This window comes from Malassezia pachydermatis (assembly GCF_001278385.1).
Source record: "Malassezia pachydermatis strain CBS 1879 chromosome Unknown scaffold3, whole genome shotgun sequence".
In the NCBI taxonomy this organism is placed as follows: Eukaryota; Fungi; Basidiomycota; class Malasseziomycetes; order Malasseziales; family Malasseziaceae; genus Malassezia; species Malassezia pachydermatis.
The window spans coordinates 361,283-389,092 of NW_017253140.1; the positions used below are offsets into that span (position 1 = coordinate 361,283).

A 27,810-nucleotide genomic window follows, 5' to 3' on the forward strand; every position below is an offset into this window, starting at 1 on the left:
CGATCGTTGAGCATCATGGAGGCCGACACAAATGTAGCGGATCTTGCTGAAAGTAGGCCACCAGAGGCGGTGGAAAAAAGAAAGGGCGCTTCTACCACCGCTGCTGAGGAACCTCAGGCCGTCAACGAGCAGCCACCGAAATCCAACTATTCTCGGTGGTTTGCATATGGCAACAATCACAATACAGGGGACAGTACGAAGCCCACTACGGGACGTACCATCATGCAATCATTGAAGAAAAACAAAAACACAAAGGCTCCCAAGGGGAAGACAGCGGCACCACTGGACATTGTAGGAGAACTGCAAGCCGGCCTTCTACCCGTGGCCATGCTGAAAATGCATATGGATCATGACGTGAAGAACCACCGCCGTATCCCTATTTTATTGCAGCATTTAAATGTCGCCATTACGGAAACTATCCATGTATCACAGACTGGGCATACTCTATACAGGATTGAGCTGGACATTGGAGCCGGACTGGCCAGATGGGCTGTGTATCGAGAGATGCGCGATTTCTTTTCTCTACATACCTTTTATCGGACACAGGATGTCAAGGATGCCGTGTCATTTCACTTTTCGAACGAAAATGAAGACCGCAATCTGCCTAGTTTCCCCAAAGGAAACTTTGGCCACTTTTTACAGTGGCAACGCAAGACAGACTCGAAAGAGCAAGAGACAGGATCGGAGCGGGAATATCGTGAGGCACTGACCACCTACCTGTTCAAACTGATCCGATTTGTTATATTCAAGCCGGAGGCAAACCGTCTTTGCCGATTTTTTGAGCTAAGTACCCTAGGCCTGCAAATGGCACCGTTGGCTAGTATTCTGGGTAAGCAGGGGTACCTCAAGATTCTTTCCAAGTCATCAAGGCCTGCATCACAGGGTCTTTTGCACATCCGAGAGAACAGTCGCCCTAAATGGTTCATTGTTCGTGAAAGTTTTATCGTGATTGTGGAAGCGATGGAGAGCATGATTGTCCATGATGTATTCCTATTTGATCAGAATTTGGAGGTCATTCAGAAGCACAAATTGAAGGGTCCAGTAGTGGAACACTCGTCCAAAGACCCTGAATCCCAGACGGGGCATTTCAATCATACGGGCAGCACTGTGCATCATTATGTCAAGAATCATAAATTCAACATCATCAATGCCGAACGGAAACTCAAGCTGTCCGCACCGAGCGAACGCGAAATGGAGCAGTTCCTTCTCAGCATTAAATTTGTCGCACAAAACAACCCATATGGAAAACCCAACCGCTTTGACAGTTTTGCCCCTATTCGACGCCACGTGTCTGCGCAATGGTTTGTGGATGGTCGTGACTATTACTGGAACCTATCGGAAGCAATTCTACGCGCTCGTGAGCGTATCTATATCCATGACTGGTGGCTTTCGCCCGAACTGTACTTGCGCCGACCTGGCACGCCTGAATGGCGCTTGGACAACCTACTTAAGCGCAAGGCAGAAGAAGGCGTGCATATCCACGTCATTTTGTACAGTGAAGTGTCAAACCAATTTACCCCCACAGATTCAAGCTATGCCAAAACACGATTGATGGCACTGCATCCGAATATTTTTGTGCAGCGCTCGCCAAGTCATTTAAAGACAGGTACATTCTACTGGGCCCATCATGAAAAGCTATGCGTCATTGACGAGATGATCGCTTTCATGGGAGGCTTTGACTTGTGCTTTGGACGCTACGATACCCCAACCCATGCTTTGATTGACGATGCCGACATGACGGGCTCTCATACAATTGATGCAGAGTTCATTGGGCCAGTTCGAGACCATGCTGAAGCGAACATTTGGCCAGGCCAAGATTATGCGAACGAGCGTGTAGCGGAATGGCATACGCTGAACAAGCCGGAACAAGACCTCATCAATAGGAAGACGACGCCACGTATGCCTTGGCATGATGTGGGTGCCCAGCTTATTGGCCAGCCTGCGCGTGATTTGTGCCGTCACTTTTGCCAACGTTGGAACATGCTACTTCGTAACAAGAATCATACGAGGCGCATGTTCTTCCTCCTCCCTCCACCCGAGCTGATCGAGACCGACCTGGACAGGTTCGGCATCCGGGGTACGTGTGAAGTGCAAATCTGTCGCTCAGCAGGCCCATGGAGCTTGAACACGCCCAAGACAGTGGAGCATTCTATTCAGAATGCGTACCTGAAAGCAATTGAGCAGAGTGAGCACTTTGTGTATGTGGAAAATCAATTCTTTGTTACGTCCACAGAGCTAGATACGACCCAGGCGGAGAACAACATTGGCCTGGCGCTCGTTGAACGAATTATTCGGGCGCACAAAGAAGGCACAAAGTGGCGGGCTATTATTGTGATTCCTCTCACACCAGGCTTCCCTATGGATTATGACCACGCAGAGAGTAGTAGCGTGCGTATTATTTCGGCGTTCCAGTACGAGTCTATTTCGCGTGGGGCAAATTCGATTTTCGGACGTCTTCTACGCGCAGGCGTCAACCCTTCAGATTACATCGGATTCTTCAGCTTGCGCTCTTGGGGCCAGCTGCAAAGTGGCGCTCTCGTCACGGAGCAGATTTATCCTCATGACAAGATCATGATTGTCGACGACCGCCTTGCCATTATTGGCAGTGCCAACATCAATGACCGAAGTCAACGTGGAGATCGTGATTCCGAGCTGGCCTGCGTAATTCGTGACGAAGATACACTCATGTCAACGATGGCTGAAAAGCCCTACCGGGTCGGCAGGTTCCCACACTCACTACGTATGCGTCTCATGCGTGAACATCTTGGCGTGGATGTCGATGCGATTGAGCGTGTCGTGTGTGGCAGCGACGATCACATTGGCTCACCAAGGCCCAAGGGAACGCATAAGAATCTATTGAAGCGCCCAGACATTGAAATGGATAGCATGGTGGATCCAGTCTCGGAGAAATTCTACGAAGAAATTTGGGACGCCTGTGCAGCTTTCAATACGGATGTGTACAGACAAGTGTTCCGATGTGTACCAGACGATGACATTACAACATGGGCTATTTACAAGATGGCCAAGCAGCATGCGGAAAAACTAGCACGCTCTACGAAAGACGCTGCTGCATCGGGTATGGATGTGTTCACAGAGGACCAGATCAACGAAATGATTGACAAGCTCAAAGCATGCTGTGGTCATTTGGTTCAGCACCCACTGCACTTTATGGAGCGCGATTCGGCGGCAGGCAACTACCTCTTCCCGTTGGATCATATCAATCCTCTATTTGTATTTGACTAAGTAGGCATAAAGTCGGGACTATAGGATGCTTTGTCAATACGTTTCAAGGAGTCAATGGCACCACATTGGTGCTCCAAGCTACATCCAGGCTGCTTACTTCTTGAGCGAGGCCATGAGAGCGTCCATCGAGAGCGACTTGGGGCGCTCAATCGGAAGACCAAGGATACGGTCGAACACGAGCTGCGGCAGAGCACCCAGAGCACGCGAGACACCGAAGATCACAGTGTAGAACTTGAACTCGTCAAGACCGTAGGTGTAGAGCACACAGCCCGAAGCGGCGTCGACGTTCGGGTACGGGTTCTTGGTCTTACCGTGCTCCTTAAGGACACTCGGCGCAATCTTCGAGAGACGCTGGACAAGCTGCACAATCGGCGACTCCTGGAGCTCAGGGCGCGAGTCAGTGAAGTGCGACAGAGCAGTGAAGCGTGGGTCGGGCTTGCGCAGAACAGCGTGGCCGTAACCAGGGACAACACGGCCGCTCTTCAGGGTCGACCACAGGTAGTCAACAATCTGCTGGTCACTCGGGTTCGAGCCGACAGCCTTCTCGAACTCAAGGGCCCAGTTGAGCACCTCCTGGTTGGCAAGACCGTGCAGGGGACCAGCCAGACCGTTGAGGGCAGCAGCGTACGACAGGTACGGGTCCGAGAGGGCGCTACCGACAAGGTGGGCAGTGTGGGCCGACACGTTACCACCCTCGTGGTCGCCGTGGACAGCAATGTAGAGACGGAGGTAGTCAACAAGACCCTCGCTCTTGCCGTAGCCCATCATGTGCGACATGTTCTCGATCAGATCCATGTCAGGGTTGATGGTCTGCTTGCCGTCACCCTTACCGAACACGTTGTAGTAGATACGGGCAGCAATGGCCGGGAGCTTGGCAATGAGGTCAAGCGAATCCTCGAGAGTGGTGTGCCAGTACTCAGTCTTCTTGACACCGGCGTTGTAGGCAGCAGCGAACTTGCTATCGTGGTTGAGAGCTGAAACAGCAGCCGAGAACTGAGTCATAGGGTGAAGCGTCTTCGGGAACGAGTCAATGATCTTTTCAATGTAGTTCGGGAGCTTACCACGGCTGCTCAGGTCCTGCGAGAGACCCTTGACCTCCTCAGCCGAGGGGACCTTGCCGGTCAACAGGAGCCAGAGCATCGACTCAGGGAGCATCTCCTTACCCGGGCGGCCAATGTCGGCAGCCGACGGGAGGGAAGCCTGGCACTCAGGAATGCTCTTGCCGTGGAAGGTGATACCTTCCTCAGCGTCAAGGACAGAACCCTCCCAGAGCATGCACTTCAGTCCACGCATACCACCGATAAGGTGGCTGACCTTGCTGTCACCGAGCGAGCAGTCAGCGTACTCCGACTTGAGCTTGGCGAACTGCTCACGCTTGGCAGGAACGATCTCCGAAACAGCCTCAGTAAGGGTCTTAGTCGAGGCGTAGCGGGCCGAGGTAGCAGCCACAGCAAACTGGCGGGGGGCCGCAGCTGAACGCAAAGCGGTGCGGGAGATAGAAAGAGAAAGCATCGCGATAGTTGGTTGGGTTAGAAGACAAGATGCTAAGGCCCTTTACTACGGTTAAAAGCCGGGCCGCCGCTTGCCTACATGAAGTGCCAATCACGGCCGAATGTCCCCCACTTCCAACCTGCCAGGTGATTATCGATTTGCTTACGTGGCTACTTACCGACATTACCCGGATACCACGTGCTTTTGACCCCGCACCCTTCCAACAAGCGAGTGGCACGGACCGCCAGCCTAACAGCATGACTTCCTTGGGCTGTCCAACAAGTGTGCTATTGCTAAGGCACCCAGTCTCCATCGAACAAGGAACAGACGCTTACCATGATATATTTGGGTCATTTTGTCTTCCCTCTTTTGCTCTTTCCGCACTTGATTCTCGCAGCTCAACGCCTGGTACTCCAAAAGAACTAGGTTTGACAAGTATGACGACGGAAGAAATCATGAAAAAGGTGGATCATAGCCTTTATCAACACAATCTGTCTCAGAAGAGGCTAGAAATGCCTGCATTCAGCTCGATCAGTAATTCCAAGTATCTCATGACCCATCACATGTGTACAGAGGATATGAATACCGAATTTTGCATTGTTAGCATACCCATTCTTTCTCACGTCTCAGTGGGCATAGACAAAATTGTCGATAAGATTGAAGCTGTTCTCGAGCAAAAAGAAGAGTTCAACGGCGTTGTTTTTACAAGCCAACGGGCCGTACAGGCTTGGGAAGAGGCTTGTTCACTTGTTGCCACGAGAGCACAGAAGAAAGGCATCGTGCCAATGAATAGCATTTGGAACGATTTGCTCTACTTTGTGGTTGGTCCTTCTACGGCAAGGAAACTGGAGGCTATCGATGTACTACCCGCCTTTAAGCCGTTGCATATTTTTGGGGAAGATTCCGGTACAGGTGAAGCGTTAGGGCACCATATCGTTTCCATGGCCAAAAGGGAGAAAAAACCTTTACGGTTCCTGTATCTTGTGGGAAACAAACGAACCCAATCCTTGATCAATGTTGTTAGCTCTTCAGGACTCCCCATTGAACTAGTTGAGCATGTTGTGTATGAAGTAAGAAAGGATGCACAATTCTCCGAGAACTGTGGCCTTTTGGCAAACGAACTTCCTCGACATGTATCTTCAGCACCCACAAGCAGAGGACCAAGTGTATCGCCAACACGACGAGCAGGGTTACGGAAAATCGAATCGCAATCTGCGACGCAACCGGAAAAAGCGCAAACAAGAGGGAGACGCCGCGAACAAACACACCTAGATTGGATTGTCTTCTTTTCCCCCAGTGGTGGTAATTATGCTATGCCGGATTTGCAACAACAAGGGTGGGTCTCCCAAGGCGAATACAAACCAGGCACTGCCAAGATTGCATGCATTGGAACAACAACGGCCAGCTGGGTGGATAAAACATTGGGATACAGACCTCATGCAGTGGCTGCACATCCAACACCGACCTCTCTTCGCGATGCCATCTTGGAAGCCATCAGTAAATCAACACACGTATAAATATTCACAACCAAAAGCATCACATGTATATATGTATATGTATATATATGTTATGAAAGCCCTATAATACATGAATCTATACTGGGTCGGGGGTGGTAACTGGACGATCATGCCACATCCAGAACTGGATAATGATGACCATATCGAAAATAAGTGTCCCGCCGCTGCCTAGCAGGAAAGGTAGACTTTCTGAAAGATATTCCGCTTGATCAGGCCCTGCTGCTTTGGGATTAGCAAGCACGCTAATGGAATAAAGTAAGTTGGCAAGGAACGCCAAAACAAACAAAAGCACAGAGAGACCTTGTACAGAACGATGCTTAAAGTTGGTCCAAATTTGGGGTATGCGCGACGTCATATACAAAACCGTACAAATCCATGCAAAAACACGACCAATAAGGACACTTCCTTTAAATGGAGAGCCTCTGCCATGCCGGAAGCGATGTCGGTGTCTGAATAGCATGGTCTGTGTAGAATCAAACAATAGGACGGGATGACGAAGACTGAATGGATCAATCGATATCTTCTTCAAAGAAGGTTCGCTGGTATCTGCCGGTGCCAAATGTTGTGTTCCAAGCGGTACAGGAGAACTGGTAGGTACCAAGTCTGTAGCTGGTTGTAGTGGATCAGGTCCAGGTCCAAGAGATACGAAAAACCATAGGCTGAGCAAAACCATGGCAGTGCCGCGACGAGTTAAGCTTGGCCTCACATTTACTCGCTTATGTCTCGAGGGAATAAACGTTTGAGAAGAGTCCAACGAATAGTTGCGGTTATTAGAAGGGAGTGAGGAGACGCTGTCTGCAAGAGCAAGGACGCGCCGATCGCGGCGACGGCCACGAGAATGCGTCTCATTCATAGGACTAAGCTCCCGCGAAACATCCTCATTAGAAACAGTTAACCGATGATGAGAGCGATCAAGAGTGTGAGATCGATTTCCATGACGGCGAGCTGGGTTGATTCGGTATACGGACCAGGGATCAACAGACTGGGCACGATTCAGTATGCGCGGGTCCTGGTGCACAAACGTGGGAGGATGCGGCTTGGACAAGGAACGATAAGACTTGAGTGCAGGTCGTTTGCGGGGTGTAATAAATAAGGGACTTGATTGTGTTGGGATTTCCGGCCTGGGTCTGCGTTCAGGTGGTTTATAGAACACTAGAGGTGAGTGTCAAGGATACGTACTCCAGTACTGTATACAAAGTGTTAGATCCACGGTCAGCATATAAGCAGCAATCACAATTTGGATGGGTAATTGGTGTGTCAGGTATGCGCCTAAAATATTGGTAAGGTCACCACAAGTCCATTGTAAGAGAAATACGAATGATAAGCCTTCAACACTGCGTGATCGGTAATTCTTGATGATCTGACTAGAAAGGGTTAGAAAAGATAAAATACATACGGTGATTGTGCGAAAATCCATACTAATAAACTGCCTGTTCCCGCTATGCTAGATAAAGTAGCGCGGGAAATGCTATCCAGCATAGTAGAATGGAGCTCAAGGCGCTTGCCCAAGGCCGGACGTGTCAGATCCCAAAAATTACGCACGGAGTGCATCTTTAATCACGTGCTGCGTCATGAGTCCAAGTATGCATCTCACTGAGTGAAACAGCTCCACGGTGAAGCAGCATGAACCGCCGCAATGCTGCTGTAGCTGACCGGCATGCTTTGCTTTCTAGCCATGCCTATCCTGGATCAGCACCGACTTTCCGCTCTTCAGCGATTCCGAATTATGATTCGCATCGACGGACGGATTCACCGTTTGAGAATCCCTATGGACATAACCAAGCACCTTTCCATGCCTACGGGGAAGCAGGCGCTCCAAAGAAAGGGCCTTCTTCGAATGGAGCAAACTATATGAACTTGTTCTCAGGTACAATTGGACAACAGAACACGGCGGCAGATCTGGAGGAACAGAATGATGCACGCCTCAACAGTCTCAGCGAGCGCATTAAAATGCTGAAAGACGTATGTAACGCATGCATGAGCAAGCGCATTAACACTTCTAGATTTCTACTAATATTGGTACAGAAGTTCGAGAATCTACATTGGAAATGAACTCCCTGGTATGTTTTGTGCAGCGTTGAAAGGCAGTCCCACTGACAAGATAGAACGAGCTATTTGCCAGTACTGGTGCCCTTTTGGGCACTACGTTTACAAAGATGAACGCTATGGCGCGTAGACAGCGTGGCTGGTTCTGTAACATGATGCTTTTTATTCTTCTGGTGATCTGGATCTTCGCTTTCTTGTGGTGGTGGCGCAAGTGATTAAATGTTATATATAACATAGATACCCAACCTAAATACTATTCACAATTCATTCTTATGTGGCAGTTGTTCCATCAGATGTAGTTGTAGAGATTCCGACCCCTTTACATGCATCGAACATAGGCAGACAGGAGAGGTACCTACACCATTGGCATGCATCAGCGGGATTGTCACTCCGGTAGAAATTGAGGGCCAGCGCTAAGAAATAAGCGACCAAAAGCCCAACGCCAATAATACGGTACACCCAGTTGACCATAAGATGGCGTTTCGAATGGTGAATCGAGGGTGCAAATACCATGCCTCCCAGTATACCAACACAGAAACCTCCAATGTGCGATAAGTTGTCCAAACCCGGTAATAAACCTAATGCAAGGCCAATAATAGCGAAGATAATAGACATAGTGACACGAGTTTTGACGTTCATTTCCTGTTGGTTAGTAGATGCCTGGAAGAGTTACATACATATCGCCAATTGTATATCAAATCCACGATTTCAAAACTGATGCATGTATACACAGACCCAGATGCACCTAGAGCAGGTTGTCCAATAAGTCCAAAGTTCCCACCTAAAAGATTGCCACCAATGCCACCAGCCACAAAGACGATGGCATATGGAATAGAACCAATTAGCTTTTCAATTTGAGAGCATAGTGTCAGCATGACGACCAAGTTGAAAAGAACATGGACAATGCCTGCGTGAACGAAAATAGCAGACACGAAGCGATAACTCTGGTCTGGCGATTGCGGGTTGCTTAAACCACAAATGTCGGATAGAGTACATAGCTCATCTTTGGTAAACGTTGTTTGAGAGGTTGTGGTATACTTCAAGCATGGAATCATATTGGTCGTGGGCAAGCCAGGCATAGAACGCATGCATGGTACAAAGCGCGCACCGAAAGATATCATAAATTCAGGAGCAGGTCCAATCATTGGTTGTACGTTGGGTTTAGTTTGGATTGCTTGCCCTGTCCGTTCTTTGGCCAAGATTAACTCGGCGATAAAGACGGCTACCATGCCGAAACTGGGTTAGCATATCGAGTACGTACGATAAAAACCATGTCAAATAAGGGTATGACTGGCGGCCAATGCCCAGGGCACGGTTGTTGATTTTTTGTTCCAGGAGCTCGGCATTGGACCAAGTATGCTTGCCTTGTGGTTTGGAATCGGTCAAGGTATCAGTAAGACTTGCTGCAGAACCATTTGAAGATTCAGGGTATATATATTGGTTGTGCAATTGTCGAAATTCGTCTTCTTCATTTTCTGCAAACCCCATAGTTCCATCCTTTAGGGGGAGATCTGTATCACTAATACCCCAAGCGTGTCCATAGACGGGTTGTTGTGGGTGATAGTCCTCAGCGATTGTATATGTAGGTACATGTGTTTCCAAATCAGAACCAATACCATGTGTTTCACTATTCTGGTCAGCATATTTCGCTTCTTCCTCGTATAAAGGCAATAAGGGCTTGGGATTATGAGGCACCAGAGTCACAGCATCGGAACCGGGTAGGATTGCAGGCGGCTGTGTTGGGTGGGGCAATGAGCCACCATGGCCCTTTTCCAAATGCTCACGCATTGTTGAGAAAACATCAGTTTTAGAGCTCATTCTAGATCATATGATGCACCGAAAATCAATATTACTTCGAGAGAGTAGGCTATGTTTCACAGCTTAGTCGCCCTTTAAGGGGTAAAATGTACCTAGGTATGTGTTGATTCACGTAAATATCAAGTGTTGTATTACGTAAGTTGACATGGGGCGAAGCAACAACGCGTAGCATATCTTCGCTGACCATCGCGGCAGCTATGGAGACGATAGCGTCATCGACGAAGGATACCGCCATTCTGCGCGTGAAAAGGAAAAGGGAAGATGACCCTGTTGATGTGTTTTTATTCCAGGTAAACAATGTGCATAATTCGAAAAAACGTGGCCTTCTAAGCCCCAAGGCAGAGCAAGGACATGGTACGTACGGAAGTCTCTTACCTGGCAGGTGTATTTCGTCGAAAAGAAACAATCGATAAAGTATCTTCAATCGCTTTCCCCAAAGATAACAAACTTATTGAGGCAGAATGGGATGCAAATTCGCACAAAATGAAATTGAAACGTAAATATGAAGGAGAGGAAGAGGAATCTTCAAAGCAACGAATCCGGCTACATGATGATAAAACGCAAGAGATGGAAAAGTTCACCGATCTATTATCCGAATACCTAAAGAGTATGTTATGAAATCTCTAACATAATGAAGTCAATGCTGTCGACCTGGCGCACAACGATGATGCAAAAGAAAATAAGACAAGCGATTATGTCTATGACATATATTACCAAGAAAATATGCCTGAGGGGCTGGTTATCGAGAAGAAGAAACCTACCGAGAAAGCCAGCAAAAACCTTCCTCCAGTAGTGAAACGGGCTACTGGACGCACTAGCACAAATATTAACCATTCACCTGTACCTCTTTCTCAAGGGCGATATGCTATGGGACATGAAACATCGGCGCCTGGATTTGAGCATCTGGATGATGCTGATGAACATGAATTGGACAGAGATTGGGCAAAAGAAGCATCATTTTATCCGGTTCATCTTCGCACCATCGTGGATGAGAATGGACGCGCATCTATGGTTGCTATCCCGATTGGAACACAAGCTCTAGATGATGATGATCTCCTACATGATGAGCTGGAGCCCACCTTAGATCTGGAAGAGGATGAAGACAGTAACGAGGAAGATTTTTATCGCAATGACTATCCAGACAGGGATGAATGGGATGCCTCCAGCGAGGAAGACTCAGACTTTTGATCAAAATGGCAATGTTACAGTATACCACTATTTAACAAACAAGGGCATCTCCAGAGTAGGCTTGGAGTTGAGTTTTGTCTTATATACAACTATCTTTTGACTCAGTTAGCGATGGTGCTTGTATTTGGCACATTAGAGAGAGACGTAGAGATTGTAGAGTGTTGCGCCTTTCGTGGTGTTCCCGAAGACGAAGATTTCCGTGCCCGTAAGTGCACGCCCAGATAATGACGATTCATATCATGCTTGCGAGAGAATTGTTTGCCACATTCTTTCAATGGGCACTTGAAAGGCTTGAAGCGTTTTTCAATGGCTTCATGAGTGGCCATATGCATCTTACGGTTATATGCTCGGTCAAACACCTTGAAGCAAGTTGGGCACTCATACAAGCGTTGAGCTGTATTTTTTTTGGGAGCTAGAATGCCTAGCTCTGACAATGTTGCTGCTGATGGACGCTTTGATGAAATCGTATGTTGATTCACAGACGAATTCCCTGTTGCTGCAGCGAGAGAAACCGAAGCGAGGCTCGTTTGCTCTGCTGTCTCCTTGGTAATGACGGGCTCTACTACTGCCATCAAAGGCTCGACAGGATGCATCTTTTGCGCAGTGCTGAATAAAGGTTGGATACTTGACTGCACCTCAACAGTCTGATTCACAGGACCCATATTCGTGGTAAAGTTTGACGAGATAGGTAAGAGGCATGGCATAGTTGAGAGGGGCTGGATATACGACTGTGCATGCGCCTCTGTGTCCGTCGAAGCCATCTGTGTTAATGGACCAGCTTTTGAGAGAAAGCCGTACAGGTCATGCTCTGGACTGGTCATGGATGCAAAGGTATCTGCCGTATAATTTCCACTAAGGGGTTTGGCGGAGGGCATTTTATTGTAAGGCTGGCTTTCCATAACTTGGTCTGTACCTGTTCGGCCAGGGACGCAAGCAAGCGTCTCATAAGAGGGTCGCGTCATGGATATAGAATCCAGTACATAATTTGAATCCCTTCCCAACCCATTCATATAGCTACTAGGCTCGGCAGATGGAAGTGGCGGAAGACCTAATAGTGACATGTCTGAAATACTAGATGTGGGAGCAGTGCCCAAATCTAGAGGATGCGAGAGACCATACATGGCCATATTGAGCCCTTGGTCGGACTCGATTAACGGATTCACCATATCTTCAGTGGTAACGATTTTGGAGGCTAACAAATCGTCGAAGTCAAAGAGAGGCTCAATTTCGCTGGCCCCAAGAGGCTCATTAGGCATAAATTCGGGAGCGCTCGTAGCCAGGGAAGATTGATTAGGGTATGTAGGGGTATTCTCAGGTGGATTCCATATATTCCATGCACCCCCCATCGAGAACGGGGCTTGCATGTCATTCATAGCCTCGCTCACCAAACCAAATCCATGACAAGGTTTAAGAAATGTGCTCTTCATTATCGGGACGAGACTCGAGTCTCGGCCGAATGTTACATTTACAATCGGCCCTTTTGGCCTGCAAAAAAGAAGATTTAGGGTCTCCGGCGGACCAGGAGGCGCGTTAAAGTGGATTAAAAGTGGTCGAATCATGTTTTTGCTCCGTGGGGTAACTACATAAATAAATGCAAGACTGATGAATTTAACCCCGAGGGGTTGCATGAGTTTAAGCGGTCATCATGGCGACCAACTTACAAACTAGAGCGTGTTCTAGTAGCCAGTTAGTCCAATCCATAGGGAAAATGTGAACTAGGTTTCCTATCAGCCTACCTATTGAAAAGAACGTTGCAAGTCTCACAGAAAATTAGCGCAATACAGGCATATTAAATGTCAAACACGAACGGGGTCGTCATAACAATTTTGCGAGCTATTTAAGAAAGATATAGAAGCTCAAATGATAGTAATTTAATAAATGTATGCTTTGAATATTACACATGTAGATTCAAGTAATCATCAATGACATCATAAGTTGTGTCATCGGCGTCAAGAGCGCTATTATGATTAAGCACATCAGTGTTTTTTAAAGCCGACTCTTGATCATCATTTACAAGGGTGGTCGGCAAAGATGGTATCAAATGAGAAGATTTTGGCTCATGATGAGCTGAATGACCTGTGTTGATTGACTTGTCTTCATCACCCTCATCATCGCTATAAAGTCCTTGGCTGTGCCAAAATGCTAGATCCAAAGCATCCAGACCAGACTGGCGATAAGTAGGCATTGTTGGTCGATCTTCCTGAGGTGTAGGCCATACACTTGTTTCACCTTTGGCTTCCTCATCAGCATTTGATGATGGAAAGTTTGAGAGGCTTGTAGAACTCTTAGCAAATGACGCGTACGTTACATCAGCTCGGCTCAAATTCGGTGAAGACAAGTAGGAGCGATCAGCGTCATACTTCAAACTCTCCTGTGGGCTGCGTGGAAAATGATCATCTGGATTGGCCATGCTGTGTAATGACAAAGAGCCACTACTATCCTTCCTTAACGGGGTCATAGAATAAGGATATAAGTCAGGGGAAAGATTGGGAGTCTTCGTGGAGATAGGAGAACGCAGTAAAGTCCCAGAATTTGTGAGCGGGCTGGTAACATTGTCCATGCTCGAGTTGTTTCGTGGAAGAGATTGAAGAGAAACGGGTGAGGAGCTTGAGAAGCCACGTCGGGGATCAGATGGTGACGGAGAAGTAGCCAACGCACGTTGTTGAGGCGAATGTACACGCTTCCTAACTTTTTGTATAGTGGTCTGAGTTGGGCTAGTCTTTATAACGATGGGTGTAGGCGTGAACACAGCATTCCGCCGAGGAGCCTCAGTTTCTCGTATAAATCTCGGGAATGGACCGGAGCTAAGTCGTGCATGGTTGACTAGACTAGGACCATCATTCGGCATTAAAAAACGAGGAAAAGGTTGTCCCCCGCCAGGTCCAAAGTCTGACGTGATACCTAGCATGCCAATATGAGGTGAATTGCGCCCCGAACCAGGAATTCGCGTTGTGCCAACACCAGCAAGGTTAGGCGTGTCAAGCTCAGGCTCTTCATGCCATACCATATCGGACAACAAACTGTTCTTTTGGTGATCTCCAATATATACAAGAAGTTGGTTTGCTGACGACAGATGATGAGGACGTACAAAGCTGGTTGCTTCTTAGGCCGAGAGATGTGAAGCTCGCCAAAATTCCAATTTCCTAGGCAATCTTGCAGGATGACACAGATTGAAAGAGTAAAAATGGTAGATACTGCCAATAGAATTGTAAGAATCGCAAGATTACCAAATTTCCGCTTCACCGGGCGAACAGTGGATTTATATTTTACTACGACTGGCGTGCCAAGCCTAGCTGGTCTCTTTACAAATATTTCCCGTGCATGCAGAGCCCTTTAGGTCCCTCCGAAAAAATAATGCATGATCATAGCGTAAAATGATTCAAGTACTCCAATTACTATTCTCAACATATAACACAGTCAATTTATAATAGAGACGAATGACATGATACATTTTTTTTTTGCAAATAGGATAGCTAGAAATCACGAGGATGAAGCTGTTTTTTCTTCAGAGTCAGATCCTAGCTTTGCTTGACCATCAGCATACAACTCCGATTGCTTTGCTGAAGATGTTTCGTCTTCATCCTTTGGCTTTTCACTAGAAGAATAACTTTCAGTAGGCAAAGATGTCGCCGCATAAGTTTCAGTCTGTACATCCCCCTCTTCCTGGGTCCCTCCCGCCCTCTCAGAAGCAGATTGAATTGTGCTACTACCAGCCTCTTCCTTGTGCACAAGCTCGCTCCCTGAGTCAGTCTGCTCCGTTTGATGGTGCTTTGTGCTAGGGCTTGCAGTAGTGGTTGTGCCGGTTGGAGAGGTCACACCTTCGGCGGATGCAATAGGGTCCTGTGTGGAATGGGGCATTTGAGATGATTGTTGGGATGAAATTTGCGCTTGTTGAGCAAGAGACTGAGAAGAAACTTGCGCCTCAGCGGGTTGATCAAAACGGCGCTCCATACCCAAGTTCGCTGCCGGAATAGAGCGTACAGGTGCCTGCACCGATTGTGTTTGATAGTGTGCGCTGGGCGAGTTGAACATTGCGTTGGGGGTAGCTGAGTTCGTGTTCTGGACAGGCATAGCGGGTCCAGGAGTCTGATAATGGGGATGATGCTGATACTGATAGTGCAAAGCGGCATCCGCACCATTATTAGTATTTGATCCGTCATGCGACGACTGGTGGGGACTGCCCCACTGACTGCTCGACATGTTTGATTGTAGAGGCATATTAGAATTCATGTCAGCTCCAGACACATCCTTCACAGGGGTAGTAGCAGTGTTAGGGAGAGCATAATGCCTGTGACGTTCTTGAGCTGCTGCCATGACAGCCGCCGTCCGTGGATAATTGTCAGGATGATACAAGAAAGACTGAATATTAGGTTCAAATAGTGGGTACAAAGCGTCTGCAATGCCGTGTTGTTCAGCCAGTTGCTTTGCACGATTGAATGCAATCCAAACACCCTTCAAATGCATAGCTCCCACTTTTACGACAATACGCTCCTTTTCGTTCTTCAAAATACCATCACGCTTTCCACGAGACATGCCACAGACATTCAAAAGCTTGGTTCCGTTGATCATATTGTTATCATGGCGACGAGCCACACACACTCCCTTTACATCCACTTGGAAACAAAGTGTACCTTCATCCTCCCAGAGCGTGGTAGTAACACGATGACGGCCAGCAACAGGCATCGAAGTATTATACTGTGGCGCAGATTGATATGGTGTAGCCGTCACCATAGCACCAGAAGCCATTGCTGTACTAGGTGCACCAGCACTTGCAGCTGAGTTTGACATTGCAATTGGCATTCCAGTTTGAGGATGATGTGAAGTAAGATGGCCCGCAGCATGCGAGCCATAAGCACCGTGAGCCATCATTCCTCCCATCATAGGTGCATGATAAGCGGGGCTAGATGAGGCGCCCGGATAGTGAGGAGGATGACCATAGTGAGAAATGTGACCAATGTAGTTAGGATACGGTGCATATGCGTGTCCTGAATAGGATGCACCGTACATGGGATGTTGGGCAGTACCATATGCACCATAAGGGCTAGCCATTGGCGAGATCTGCGCACCAGGGAAAGACCCCGCTAAATGATGGGGAGCCTGCGCAACATTCTCTTGATAAAGCCCAGCATTGGAAGCATGGCCTACATGAGCATCAGATCCAGTGATACCGGAGCCTGTGTGACCGTGCATAGAAGAGCCATTGTTGTGGTTAGATGGATTCTGGCCTGCATGCACAGAAGACGCATTATACTGCGACGTCGTTGTCGAGGGAATTGAAGGGCTAGCAGTAGACATAGTTTGTCCGCCAGTCCTTATCAAGAGTTGAAGTGAAACGAATGGAGATGGACAGTTACGTGCTGTGCCTGGAGGGATCTGCTTGATGCGGGGTACCTGATCCAATTCAATATGCGTCTACACGCACTAGAGTGACGTAGAGACTAATGTACGTAGGGAGGATGAGATGCGGGCAACTTGCCGGTGCAGGCAGACGCTTGCATTTGCATTTGACTGTTCGCTCGCTCATCTGCCGGTATCAAACCGGTCAAACAAATCAAAAACAATTCCGGGACCAAGCAATGCATTGGTCTAAACGAGAAAACACGTGACATAAACTCAACAGACTCCTTGTGTTTGACTAACAATGACTAAGCGTCATGGCCCACATGCGAGATGGCCGCGCGCATACGCTGTGAGACAATATCACTGCATCTCAACGGAAAGTATGCTGCAATGATAGAGGATCAAGGGAAACAACCTATCCTTGAAACTAACATGCAAGTGACTGAGAATGAGAAATTGGGAGTTCACGAAGATATGGAGACAGTACAAGATACTAGTGGTCCCATGACCGTGGAAATTGATAATTCAAACCAACCCCACAACGTATCTGAAGATGTGACCTTAGACTGTGATCCAGCAAAGATGGAAAATGGGAAATTAGAGAAAGATGATGGGACGAATACAAATGATAAGGCTGATGGAACTGAAGACAAAGGTCCTAATGATGATTCAATGGCCCAATTGGAAGAGCAGACCCGCCAACAAGAACTTGACCGCTTACTTTGGCTCTCGCTCCCTGAAAATGACCAGATGGCATATTATTCCGATCCTGATGAAGCAAGTGACTGTTCCGATATAGATCAACCTGGACCCTCAGAATATTCCAACCGAGGCCAAAAGCTAAAGGCCTTTGGTGAGATGCGTTGGGTACACCGTGGAAAGTTAGGATCTTGGACAGAGGCACGCAAAGAGAGAGAGTGGCAAGAAAGGGAAGAGCGTAGAGTTGATGCATTTCAACATGCAAGCGTTGATGCTCTGTTACAGGCAGAGTCAATGGGACCTGGTGGCATGGGAGGGATTTGGCGTGAAACTGTTCCGGTCAAACGACGAGGAAATTCTCATGGTGCTATGCGTAAACGTACTCGCACACAGGCCTGGAAGCCTCATTTTGAAGATGATCAATATGAAAATGATCTAAACAGTGATGAACATACTTCATTAAGGGCATCAACCTTAGCACTTTCTCTTCTCGTGCCGGTGCTCAGTGCACGTGGATTATTGGAAAGCAAATCTCTTAAACAGACTTTCCGAAACCCACATCTGACTGCACTCAACAGAACAGCACTGAATCTAATCGAAAGCGAACATGTTATGAGCTGTGCATTGGGTCGCTGCTTTGGTGTGATGGAACGAACATTCCAAGCTGATGAAAGGTATTCTGACGCTTTTGCACCTTTAACAGGTTCACAAGAAACCGAAAGTGCTGCACAGAGAAAGCCACTGGATCCGATGGACTTAACTCCTCCTCTTGGGCGTATTCATGATCTCTTTATCACAAAGGCAGGATTGACTGTTCCAGTTGCCTCGAACCCGCAAGATCAGCAAGAACCAGAAACAGTGACTATTTCCCCTGAAGAACAAAGTGATATCGTGTACACCAGCCTTGAATATTTGAATGATCTCTATGCAGACAGTCGAGAGTATATGGAGCGCTTGGAGGAAATTCGATCAATGCTTGCAGAAGTGAAACGGAATAGGAGCTTTATGTGGGATATTATCCGACGATGGGCTCTAAAACGTGAACAACAAGACTATCAGTCAAGCCGCCAGTATCACCTAAGCCGGGCCAAGCGAGCAGATGAAATTACTAGCTTGGAGGGTGGGCGAGACGAAAATGGTGCGAATGATTCAAATGGCACTTCGCCTAAAGCAGGTGAATGGTCAAGTACCAGTCGAAGCCGGAGTAAGCGGAGAGCCGGTCGAACATAAGCTCGATTAATAGAGATAATGCAGTAGCAAACAACAAAATGCTAAACCTATAGGCATTTTCGGAAAGGCATTAAGGCAAAAGAGTGTATGTTGGCTATCACATGAAAAAGGAAGCTTCCGCGCCGGGAATTGAACCCGGGTCTGGACCGACTTGTCGAATGACAAGGTCCCGTCATAGCCACTAAACTACGCAGAACTTTTTGAACCTGCACGCTTAAATTACAATTTTAACGCATAATAGCAAACAATGATAAATTTAAAAAGAAGCTTCCGCGCCGGGAATTGAACCCGGGTCTGGACCGACTTGCCGAATGACAAGGTCCCGTCATAGCCACTAAACTACGCAGAACTAGTTGTTATTTCAGTGTAAATAATTCTATATCAATACCTGATGGATATAAATCGTTTTCACGCGCATTACTTAACATCCGGTGACCGGCTCTGTAGCTTACCAACACCATGTCCACTGTGAGTCCGGCCGTAAAGCATGCAGTGGAAAAGGCTAAGCCTGCGAAAGTAACGTACTTTCTTTTCATCTTAAAATCACTTCTATTTCATGGATACTTCGTTCCTACAACACTCCTTCTTCTTCCGTTTGTGATCCTCCGCTGTATGATCCCGTATGGTCCAGGACGTTACAAGAAATGGACTGTTATGGAGACTGTGGGCGTTTATTTGACACGTCGAGCCATCCGAAACATGTGCCGATTTGGTATGCAGCCAATTCCTCCGCGTGAACATGGCTGGCGTGAGTCAAACAACATGCTTGGCGCATTCCTGTCCTTGTTGAACAACTCTGGCCCTGGTGGAATTGTAGCTATGCCATCGGCAGAGATCCACCAGGTGGAAGAAATGGTGAAGAGGGGTCGACATGACCGTGATTGGTTCAACCCACCGCCGCTGGAGGCTTTTAAAGGTATTCTGTCGATCAAGACCAGTCCAGAAGATATGGTGACAGACTCGGCTATGTATAATGGCCCAGCATTGGTGGAACCCAAGTGGGCTAAGACTCGTATTCGTGGTTTGTGGTTCATGAAAGATGCCAAGAGTCATGCACCCAAGCCAGGTCCTGCTGGTAGCCAAAAGCAACCTGTGCTTCTTTATTTCCATGGCGGCGCTGGTGTTACTTTCTCAGCAGGTGATCCTTTCATGGGCCAGACCCTGGCGAAGTCGATTTCGCAAATTGGCAAGATGGATATGTTCTCAGTGGATTACAACTTGGCGCCGTTTGCTCCGTACCCTGTGACCATTGTCCAGGCTCTCGCTGGTTACTTGCATTTGATCAACCACTACGGCTACCACCCTTCGCAAATCTTTATTGGCGGTGATAGCTACGGAGCCTGGCTCACCATGCAGCTAGAGCACTACCTACGCACGGATGGCAAGCATATCACAGAAGCATTGAGCCACAAGAGTTCCTATCCGTCTGGCGTGGCCGGCCTGTATCTTTTGTCGCCATGGCTCTACGTTTACGATACCAAAAAGCCGTCTCGGTCTTATGGCGGCAATGGTATGAAGTACGACATTGTTGTGCTTGAGTTCCCGGCCTGGGGTGTTAGTGCTATGAAGGTGGGTCCTAAGTACCATAAGCGATGCCCGCTTCCCCTGGATAGTCCATGGCTGAGCCCTGGCTGCATGCCTAAGGAGGGTCTTTCCCAGCTTCCACCAGTCTTTATGATGCTGGGTGGTATTGAGGCCCTGTATGATGAGGACATGGAGTTTGCTCATCATTTGGAAGAGGCTGGTACAGAGCTTGAGCTTATTGTGGATCCGGATGCTACACATGACATTGGTACTATGGCCACATTCTCGCGTCGTTTCCGCACCATCTGTGAAGAAAGTGAGAAATGGTTTGCTCGCAAATCTCTGTAGGTGGTTTAATAAGGCTTATAGTGTGGATAAAGGCAAAAGATGCATAAATAAATTGAATTTCAATGGCAAAAAAGAGGGCCGCCTGGGGCTCGAACCCAGGACCTCATCTTGTATCCATCTATATCCCGAGACATAGGAGAGACGCATTCTACCAACTGAACTAACGGCCCGATCACCGGATTACAGGGGGAATGTGCTTATATCAATAGATGGACGGGCAAATATGTGCACGCAATAATTCAGGCGTGCTTAATCTATTGGAGAATTAAATTGATGCGCACATATGGGCGGCTTACAGGCACCGCCTCAAACATTTTGGCCCTTCACGCCTGAGCACAGCGTTCCTTCCAGCGAGAGGTATGGAACAGCGGGCGCTGCATACATACGCGCTGCCCTCCTCAAGGAGGAGTAGCATTAGCTCAGACACACATACCTCTCTCAGTATAGCCTCCGAACCGCCATCTCCTGGTCGGTTTGCTTCGCCCGTAACAAGAGGTAGGGGTATCCTATTACCTCCGATGCAGTATGGACCACCCACGCCGATTGAGCAAAACAAGCCTTTGGAAGATTCAACGACACCATTCCGTCAGAAAGAAACCCCAGTGGATCTCTGGCGCCACATGAACTCGGACCACCTGGGGTATCGAGCCTCCGAGTGGGCCCTTCTTGGTGTGGAACGTCGAGACGTTCGCAGCAAGTATATTTTTACGCTCCTGCACTGGCCTACACTTACCATGTTCGCATGGCCGTTGGACGCCAAAGATCCGAAGATGCAAGGTGCCTGTTTTTTGACACAGATCGATAAAGATGCCTCGGGTACTGACGTTTCGGGTTTAGTTCGTGTGAGTCTACGCGTGCTGGAGGAAGTGGTTCGAGCCTGGCTGCGGTATGTGCGATCCAATCCGTCTTTGCGACATGGCCGTATCTTCGCTGAGGACGCTGATATTCTAGCCATTTGCCAGGCCCTCTTTTTGTCGCCAGCATCTGCTGCGCATCGCCATGAATGGCTTCAGCAACAACGCATCCCCGATGTGCCTAGTTCTCTGCCGCCATCACGACCTTCGTCCCCCGACCGAAGCAGTGCACGGCGCACAGCCTCACCCAAGTCCACGGCATTGTCCGGCATGCCTTCCCACCTGCACTCTTAGTGACGTTTGTGACATGTTTCTATATCCTCCTGGCTATGTGAACCTATATTCCACAATGATGACAATGACCTCCTTTACGAATTTTTCTTGGTGCACTGCACCCACGCCCTCCTACGATAAGGACGCTGGCCATCATTTTAGCCATTCCCTCAAAAAAAAAAAAAAAAAAAACTCGCCCCTTCTATGTGACCAAGGAAAGGATTAGAGAGTCCCATCTACCTCGCCATGTAAATCTGGAAGCAGACGAAGAACCCTTGCGCTGCTTCATCATAGAACGGACTCCATGGATAGTGCATATTAGGCAATATCCAATCTATTCATATGCATACGCTCTCAATGAGACGAGAAAACCCCTAAAATGGATTCTAAGAGATAGACTATAGTTTCGTAATATAGGTGATAGACACTTACAACAGCCATTGTGTTGAAAAAAGAAGAAGGGAAGGGAGAGAGGACGAATGAACCAGTAGGCTCAGGCAGGGAAATAGATAGCATAGTGTCTGAGGTAAAGTAGGGCGAAGGGGGAAAGACAAGCTCATAAAGGAGAAACATGACGAAGATGCTCTAGATCATAGCAGACGATATCTTCATGTCCCTCTCAAAACCCACTGATTCGGCATTTACAAGGTCTGGCAGAAGCTGCACAATGAGTTCTTCTTGTCACCTGCGTAGATGGTGGCCTGGATGATCACAGGCACAAGAATGAGCGCCAGGAAGACAATCCATGCAAAGAAGAACACAATCGAGTAGCGCAAGACAATCGAACGACGTTGCGCACGCTGGCGCAGCGAGTAAATCGGAGCATGGATTTGCTTCGATGGACGAAGCCAGAACAGGGCCGTCGAGTGTAACTGGTCGACGAACGGCACCACCAGAGGAATCGAGAGGGCGTACATGAGCAAGTGCGCAGTGATAAAGTCCGCCGAGAAGTGGCTCATCTCGATGATCTTCACAATGTACTCACGCGCCGGCTGGCTAAAGGCATGGCCACCGAGACCACGGCCGTACCAGCGACCCGTCCACCATGCACGGTTGGTCTCGTCATGCTTAAACTCGCGCGAGATCACTAGCGCGGTGAGAATCTTGAAAATGGCACGCTGCACTGCAATCATAGCAATCAGACCCAGCACAGTGTTGGCCGTGTTCCAGTATTCAATGTACCAGAAGAACTCAAACACGGCCAGCAGACCCAAGACACCCAAACCGTGCGCAATGGCTGCCATGACACTACCAAACTTGGCACAGCACGAACCAAGAACAGGACCGAAGAAGAGCGAAATGAAGAAAATGACAAGAAGCACCACAGCATTCCAAGCAATCGGCACCAGCGAAATGATGGCAAGACGAGCAATACCACCCTGGTAAATGCCTTGCTCAAACGTGAGGCCAGGCGCTGGGAAACTCTTCACATACGCGTACACCACAGCGAAAATAACGGCCAAGGCAATCGGAGCCAGGACCTCGTTCACCAGGATCGTCTTGAAGCCAGCCCGAGGCAGATCAGCAACCAGCTTTTCGCTAGGGTGGCCCAGACGCTTCTTCTTGTAGCCGGTAATACGGGTACGGCTCAGACGCGAGTAGCCAATCCACGAGTTGGCATGGCTACGACTGTTACCACGGCCCATCCAGCGCAGGAATTCACGGTAGTCGATGATAAAGTCGGAGAAGGAGAACTGGTGTGGGTTGAACAGGAACGGCGCCACACACAGTGCTACAATACTGATCCAGAAGTACAGCAAGTGGGGCATCCATGCCGTGAGCGTAGCGTAGAAGAGCATCAGCAAGTACCGCATACCCGCATAGATCGATGGTCCAGCGAAACGAGAGTAGAGCAACGCAAAGCTCAGACGTGTGGTAGCAAAACCACGACCCGTAGCAATGTAGCGCGCACCACCGAACGTCAAGTTGTGGATGATCGAGTGCGAGTAGATTTGTGTCGTGAAAATCTCGAACAGGGGCGAGAGCGACACAAACTGCTTCATCAGACGGAACAAGGCCGAGACAGCACCTCGCTCCGAAAGCTCCTGCAGGAACAGCGGCAAGAACGCAATCATGAACACAAGCAGAATACTAATCACCGTACGCTGCACCCAGTACACCACAGGGTTCAGGTAGTAGCACGAACCCGAACCAAGCACGAACGGAATACCGTCTGTGTCAGGGCACGTCTCCAGCGTCGATACCAGCGAACCAATAAACATCAGTGCAAACATGAACAGGTGCACAGCCAAAATGACCATGATGTTGTTAATGTGGAAACCAGGGTGGCCGTAGTAGAATGTCAGGAAACGGTCGACAGGCAGCTGCGTGCCGAGGTAGTAGTACTCACGCGAAAGAATCTGCTCACCCATACCGTTACCCAGCTTGGTAATGAAATTCAAAATGGTACCGAAACCAAGATCACGACCCTTACCGCACTGGTAGTACTCACAGTGCTTGATACGACCACCACGCTGGAACACCATCATACCGGCATAAATATCCTCGTTCAAGTGCAGACCTTTTTGCGCCTTCGATACACCGCCACGCGTCAACATGTACACCGAGTTCAAAAAGTCGGGGTGACCGTAGTGGAACTTACCACCGATCTGGGCCATACCACGCGCTGCCAAGGTACCGAACGTCTGCTCCTTACCGGCCGCGACGTCACCAAGAATACCAATGTTCTCCGAGAAAATGTACTCCTTCGAACCGACAATCGCCACAGGCGCCTTGTCAAATACATGGTAGCTAGGACCATACGGGTTCTCTGTCGGCATCTCGATGGTCTCAAACTCAGCCAGTACATTGCGGATCTTCAAGCATTCTTCCAGGTAGTTGTCTTGGTTGGCATCGATCAGCTGAACGAATTCACCACGGTGGAAGATGATCGCATGGTTCTGATTGTCCGACTTACCGTCACCGAGAATCGGGTTGCCCGGCAGCTCGATACGGAACTTGGGGCGACGGCGACCGTTTGGCAACATCTCCGAATGTCCATCGACCAACGCCGAGAACCATCGCGACTCCGCACCCTCCTTCACTGGTGGCTCCTCGTCCAAGTACGCAATCAGCAGATCAGGGTAGGCACGCAGCAAGAACTCTGTGTTCTCAATCTCCTCCTTGTTGAAACGCGAGTAGCGCTGCATCGAAATCACAAACTTGAACTTACGACGACTCATGCGCTCCAGCTCACGCTCCAGACGCTCCGTGTTGCCGCCAAACAGCTGCACAATCTCCGGGTTCTCCACACGGTACAGAAGCTTGATCGCCTTGTTGTAGTTCATGAAACCACTAACAGTGCGGTACAGCGTCTGCGCACGCAACGACGACCAAATACGGGTACGAAGCGTGTACTCAGGCGCAGCAGACTTGAAACCAATGCAGTAGAAAGGCAAATCGTCAGTCTTGCCCTTCTTGCCCGTCGTCTTCTCCTCCTCAAAGCCAAACGGCGCACCAGTAAAGTTGCCCGACTCTTCCGCGAGAATCTTGGTGTCCTTCACAAAGTTGTCCCATTCGACAGGGTGGAGCTGCTTGAGATATTCAAGAAGAGTCACACGCGTGTTCTGGTCCTCTTCACGGATAATCTCACGCAGAGAGAGCAGGATCTTTTCGCTGTAGTGCGGTGTAAGCACCGAGAACGTAGGCATCGCATCCACAGGCAGCGGCTCTGGAATCGACGTCGTGAGCGACTGCGCAAAGAAGCTAATACGACGCTCAGCCTCGGAACCATGCGGGAAGAACTCCGGCTTAGAGCCCGACTCCATCTGGTTCAGGAAGAACGGTGGCGCACGTAGCGTACGCTTGTACGGCGTGTTCTCCGCAGGCGCCTGGTGGTACAAAAGACGCTGCACATGGTCGATCGAAAGCAAGTGCTCACGGTACATGGAAATGATAATGGCATTCCAAACCTGCGATACAAGTACCTTGGGCTTGTATTTCACTTCCATGTCGGCCGTAGCCAGCAGCTTCGAGTAGATACGCTTGGGAAGACGCTGGAAAATGTCCGACCACGGCGTCCAAACAGACAGACCCAGAGAAAAGGCCCAGCCCAAACTGAACACGGTGCTCCAAACGACATACCACAAGAACGTGTCAAGGAAGAACAGTACCAAGTCCATGATCATCATAGACGCCAGCGTAAATGGTGGTTGAAGCGAGCAAAGATGCGTGCCAAAGTAACGATCATGGCACTGCCCCACACGCATCGTGACCAACACCGCAAAGGGATCCTTGAATGAAAGCGTCAAGAAGAAGTAACTTTCGGTCAGCTTGCAGCCGAAAACAAGGAACCACAGCAGGAAGGAGAAGAAACGATGCGAAAACGGAATTGGGGCAAAGGACGCCGTGAAAGTCTGGTTTGCCAGATACTTACGCTTATGCAGTGCCACACGGTCACCAAAGAGGCGACCTGATGGCTGGATCGAGAACAGCGCTGTAATCAACACCGAAACGACCATCTGCACAACAGCAATGACAAAGCCAATGTGGCCATCTTTGTTAAAGCCAAACACGTAGACAGGCGCAGCAATCATCAATGCCATACAAATACCCATAAAGATCAAGCGGCCAAGCAAATGGTTGGTGTTGTTCCACGTCGTCGGAATGTAGGTCACCTCCACCAGCGTCGCACAAATCATCAGGAACGTAGCCACACCACCACCTAGCGCGGATGCACTAAGCTGTTCAGCGTACGAGGGGTTACGATTCGGCTCGTAGGCCTTAGGGGCATTGTAAGCCATGAAGTACCAATACAAAGAAATGTGGAAAATCCAGATACGGTTGAAGTTCACGAGCAAATGCAGGAACGAACGAGTTTCCTTGTACGTCTTGAAGAAAACTTTGTTCCATTCGATTTTGTCGAACTTCATGAAACGCTGCTGCGGTGGAACATCGACCAAGCGCATGCCGTTGTTCAATACAATGCGATTAATACCTTCAGGGTACCAAAACAGCTGGTTCACATCATCGTAACCAATCGTGCGGTCGTGGTCGCGCTCCTTCTTCACAAACTTGCCATCGACAATCTCAAACACTTGGTCACGAAGGAAACGATACAGGGGCTTCACAACTGAGTGCAGGTACAAACCCTCTGGTACAGGGTCCAGACGGTTCTGGCACTCGGGCGAACGGTAGTAGTCGTCCGCACACTTGAAGATGAAGCAGAGGCACTCTGGCACGAAACGAACCTGACTACCTTCACCCCAGCACATGAGGTACAAAGCAATCTGACGGATACGGTCATAGTCGCTCATGCGGAACATGGCATCACGCCACCGTGTGCGAGCATTCTCCAAAGACTTGGATCCAAGCACTGTGGATGCGCGCTTGGCCTTACCAGAGCGCTGGGCCATACTAGCAGCCCGCGCAAGGCCAGGATTTTGCACTTTACCAATAGCATCGTCCAAGTCGAGCTGAGCGGCAAAGTACCATTTGCGGTAATTCGCATGCTCACCACCGATATAGTCTGCGTGAAGAGTCAGAAGCGCCTGTTGCGGGCTCATACGACTCGCACGAGAGTCTAGAAGAATCATCAAGTGGTCGTACATGTTGCGCATATTGTCCCGTTGGAAACCAAACTTGTTAGCCAAGTCGATAAAAATATCCTCGATCTCTTCCTTGGAGAGAGGAATTTGTTTGTCGACAGTCCAGGCCGGGTATGGCTCACGCTGGCGGACGCCAGCGGCGGCAGCCTCATGGTAGGCGCTGCCGCCATGAGGCAGCGACGTTTGGCTCATGGGAGCAGCTTGATGGTAAAAGTCGTGTTTGCCATCGTCCACGCCGCCATGGCTGAAATGGTCCTGTGTCATGTCAGCTTGCATGTACTGCTGCTGCCCTTCAGCCATATAGAAAGGGTTGGAATTGGGGGATAGCGGAACGCCATCATTCATTTGTGTTGCCATAGTGGCTATGGCGTAACCCCTTCACCAGGAAGAAAAGAAACGCCCAACCAAAGAAATCAAAATCAACGAGAAGTCTAGTGGGTCGAAAGACGTCACAGATATGTATTGAGCTTTGTCCTCAATGCCTTACCGTGATGCTACCGCCTCCGATGTGCCTTCGTACGCGCTGACTGTTGGGTGAAAGAAAGAGAAAGATGTCGGTACGTGTGATTTCTCCTGCCGTGGAACCTGGCCCACGTAAGACTGCGAATGCAGGCATTGAACCAGCCTGTGAACTTCCACTTGGCAGCGAAAGTACTGCAAGGCTGAAAAATAATTTCCTACAACACACGCCAA

General features: G+C 48.8%; 9 protein-coding genes across 9 annotated transcripts; 5 read left to right on the top strand and 4 right to left on the bottom strand.

The window, feature by feature from the left end:
• Window positions 1-15: 15 nt before the first annotated feature.
• On the top strand, window positions 16-3,243 carry Malapachy_0761 (spo14-phospholipase d; the record flags this gene model as incomplete). The annotated part of the gene is made up of 1 exon (XM_018135275.1): window positions 16-3,243. One exon carries the CDS (start codon window positions 16-18, stop codon window positions 3,241-3,243), a length of 3,228 nt encoding a protein of 1,075 aa, XP_017992416.1.
• Window positions 3,244-3,336: 93 nt separating this feature from the next.
• Window positions 3,337-4,755, bottom strand: Malapachy_0772 (citrate synthase; the record flags this gene model as incomplete). Its single annotated transcript, XM_018135285.1, has 1 exon — window positions 3,337-4,755. The coding sequence occupies one exon, from the start codon at window positions 4,753-4,755 to the stop codon at window positions 3,337-3,339; it is 1,419 nt and encodes a 472-aa protein (XP_017992470.1).
• Window positions 4,756-8,102: 3,347 nt separating this feature from the next.
• On the top strand, window positions 8,103-8,512 carry Malapachy_0763 (hypothetical protein; the record flags this gene model as incomplete). Its single annotated transcript, XM_018135277.1, has 3 exons — window positions 8,103-8,213; window positions 8,255-8,311; window positions 8,357-8,512. 3 exons carry the CDS (start codon window positions 8,103-8,105, stop codon window positions 8,510-8,512), a joined length of 324 nt encoding a protein of 107 aa, XP_017992477.1.
• A 55-nt stretch (window positions 8,513-8,567) lies between these two features.
• Window positions 8,568-9,785, bottom strand: Malapachy_0778 (rhomboid-domain-containing protein; the record flags this gene model as incomplete). The annotated part of the gene is made up of 3 exons (XM_018135291.1): window positions 8,568-8,939; window positions 8,975-9,533; window positions 9,559-9,785. 3 exons carry the CDS (start codon window positions 9,783-9,785, stop codon window positions 8,568-8,570), a joined length of 1,158 nt encoding a protein of 385 aa, XP_017992464.1.
• A 527-nt stretch (window positions 9,786-10,312) lies between these two features.
• Malapachy_0785 (hypothetical protein) lies at window positions 10,313-11,303 on the top strand (the record flags this gene model as incomplete). Its single annotated transcript, XM_018135298.1, has 3 exons — window positions 10,313-10,469; window positions 10,498-10,722; window positions 10,753-11,303. The coding sequence occupies 3 exons, from the start codon at window positions 10,313-10,315 to the stop codon at window positions 11,301-11,303; spliced, it is 933 nt and encodes a 310-aa protein (XP_017992183.1).
• A 3,480-nt stretch (window positions 11,304-14,783) lies between these two features.
• Malapachy_0776 (ascospore maturation 1 protein) lies at window positions 14,784-16,049 on the bottom strand (the record flags this gene model as incomplete). Its single annotated transcript, XM_018135289.1, has 1 exon — window positions 14,784-16,049. One exon carries the CDS (start codon window positions 16,047-16,049, stop codon window positions 14,784-14,786), a length of 1,266 nt encoding a protein of 421 aa, XP_017992466.1.
• A 2,982-nt stretch (window positions 16,050-19,031) lies between these two features.
• Window positions 19,032-20,444, top strand: Malapachy_0782 (endoplasmic reticulum protein; the record flags this gene model as incomplete). The annotated part of the gene is made up of 1 exon (XM_018135295.1): window positions 19,032-20,444. The coding sequence occupies one exon, from the start codon at window positions 19,032-19,034 to the stop codon at window positions 20,442-20,444; it is 1,413 nt and encodes a 470-aa protein (XP_017992178.1).
• Window positions 20,445-20,962: 518 nt separating this feature from the next.
• On the top strand, window positions 20,963-21,592 carry Malapachy_0787 (hypothetical protein; the record flags this gene model as incomplete). Its single annotated transcript, XM_018135300.1, has 1 exon — window positions 20,963-21,592. The coding sequence occupies one exon, from the start codon at window positions 20,963-20,965 to the stop codon at window positions 21,590-21,592; it is 630 nt and encodes a 209-aa protein (XP_017992474.1).
• A 620-nt stretch (window positions 21,593-22,212) lies between these two features.
• Window positions 22,213-27,462, bottom strand: Malapachy_0769 (beta-glucan synthase; the record flags this gene model as incomplete). Its single annotated transcript, XM_018135282.1, has 1 exon — window positions 22,213-27,462. One exon carries the CDS (start codon window positions 27,460-27,462, stop codon window positions 22,213-22,215), a length of 5,250 nt encoding a protein of 1,749 aa, XP_017992198.1.
• Between the last annotated feature and the right edge of the window lie 348 nt (window positions 27,463-27,810).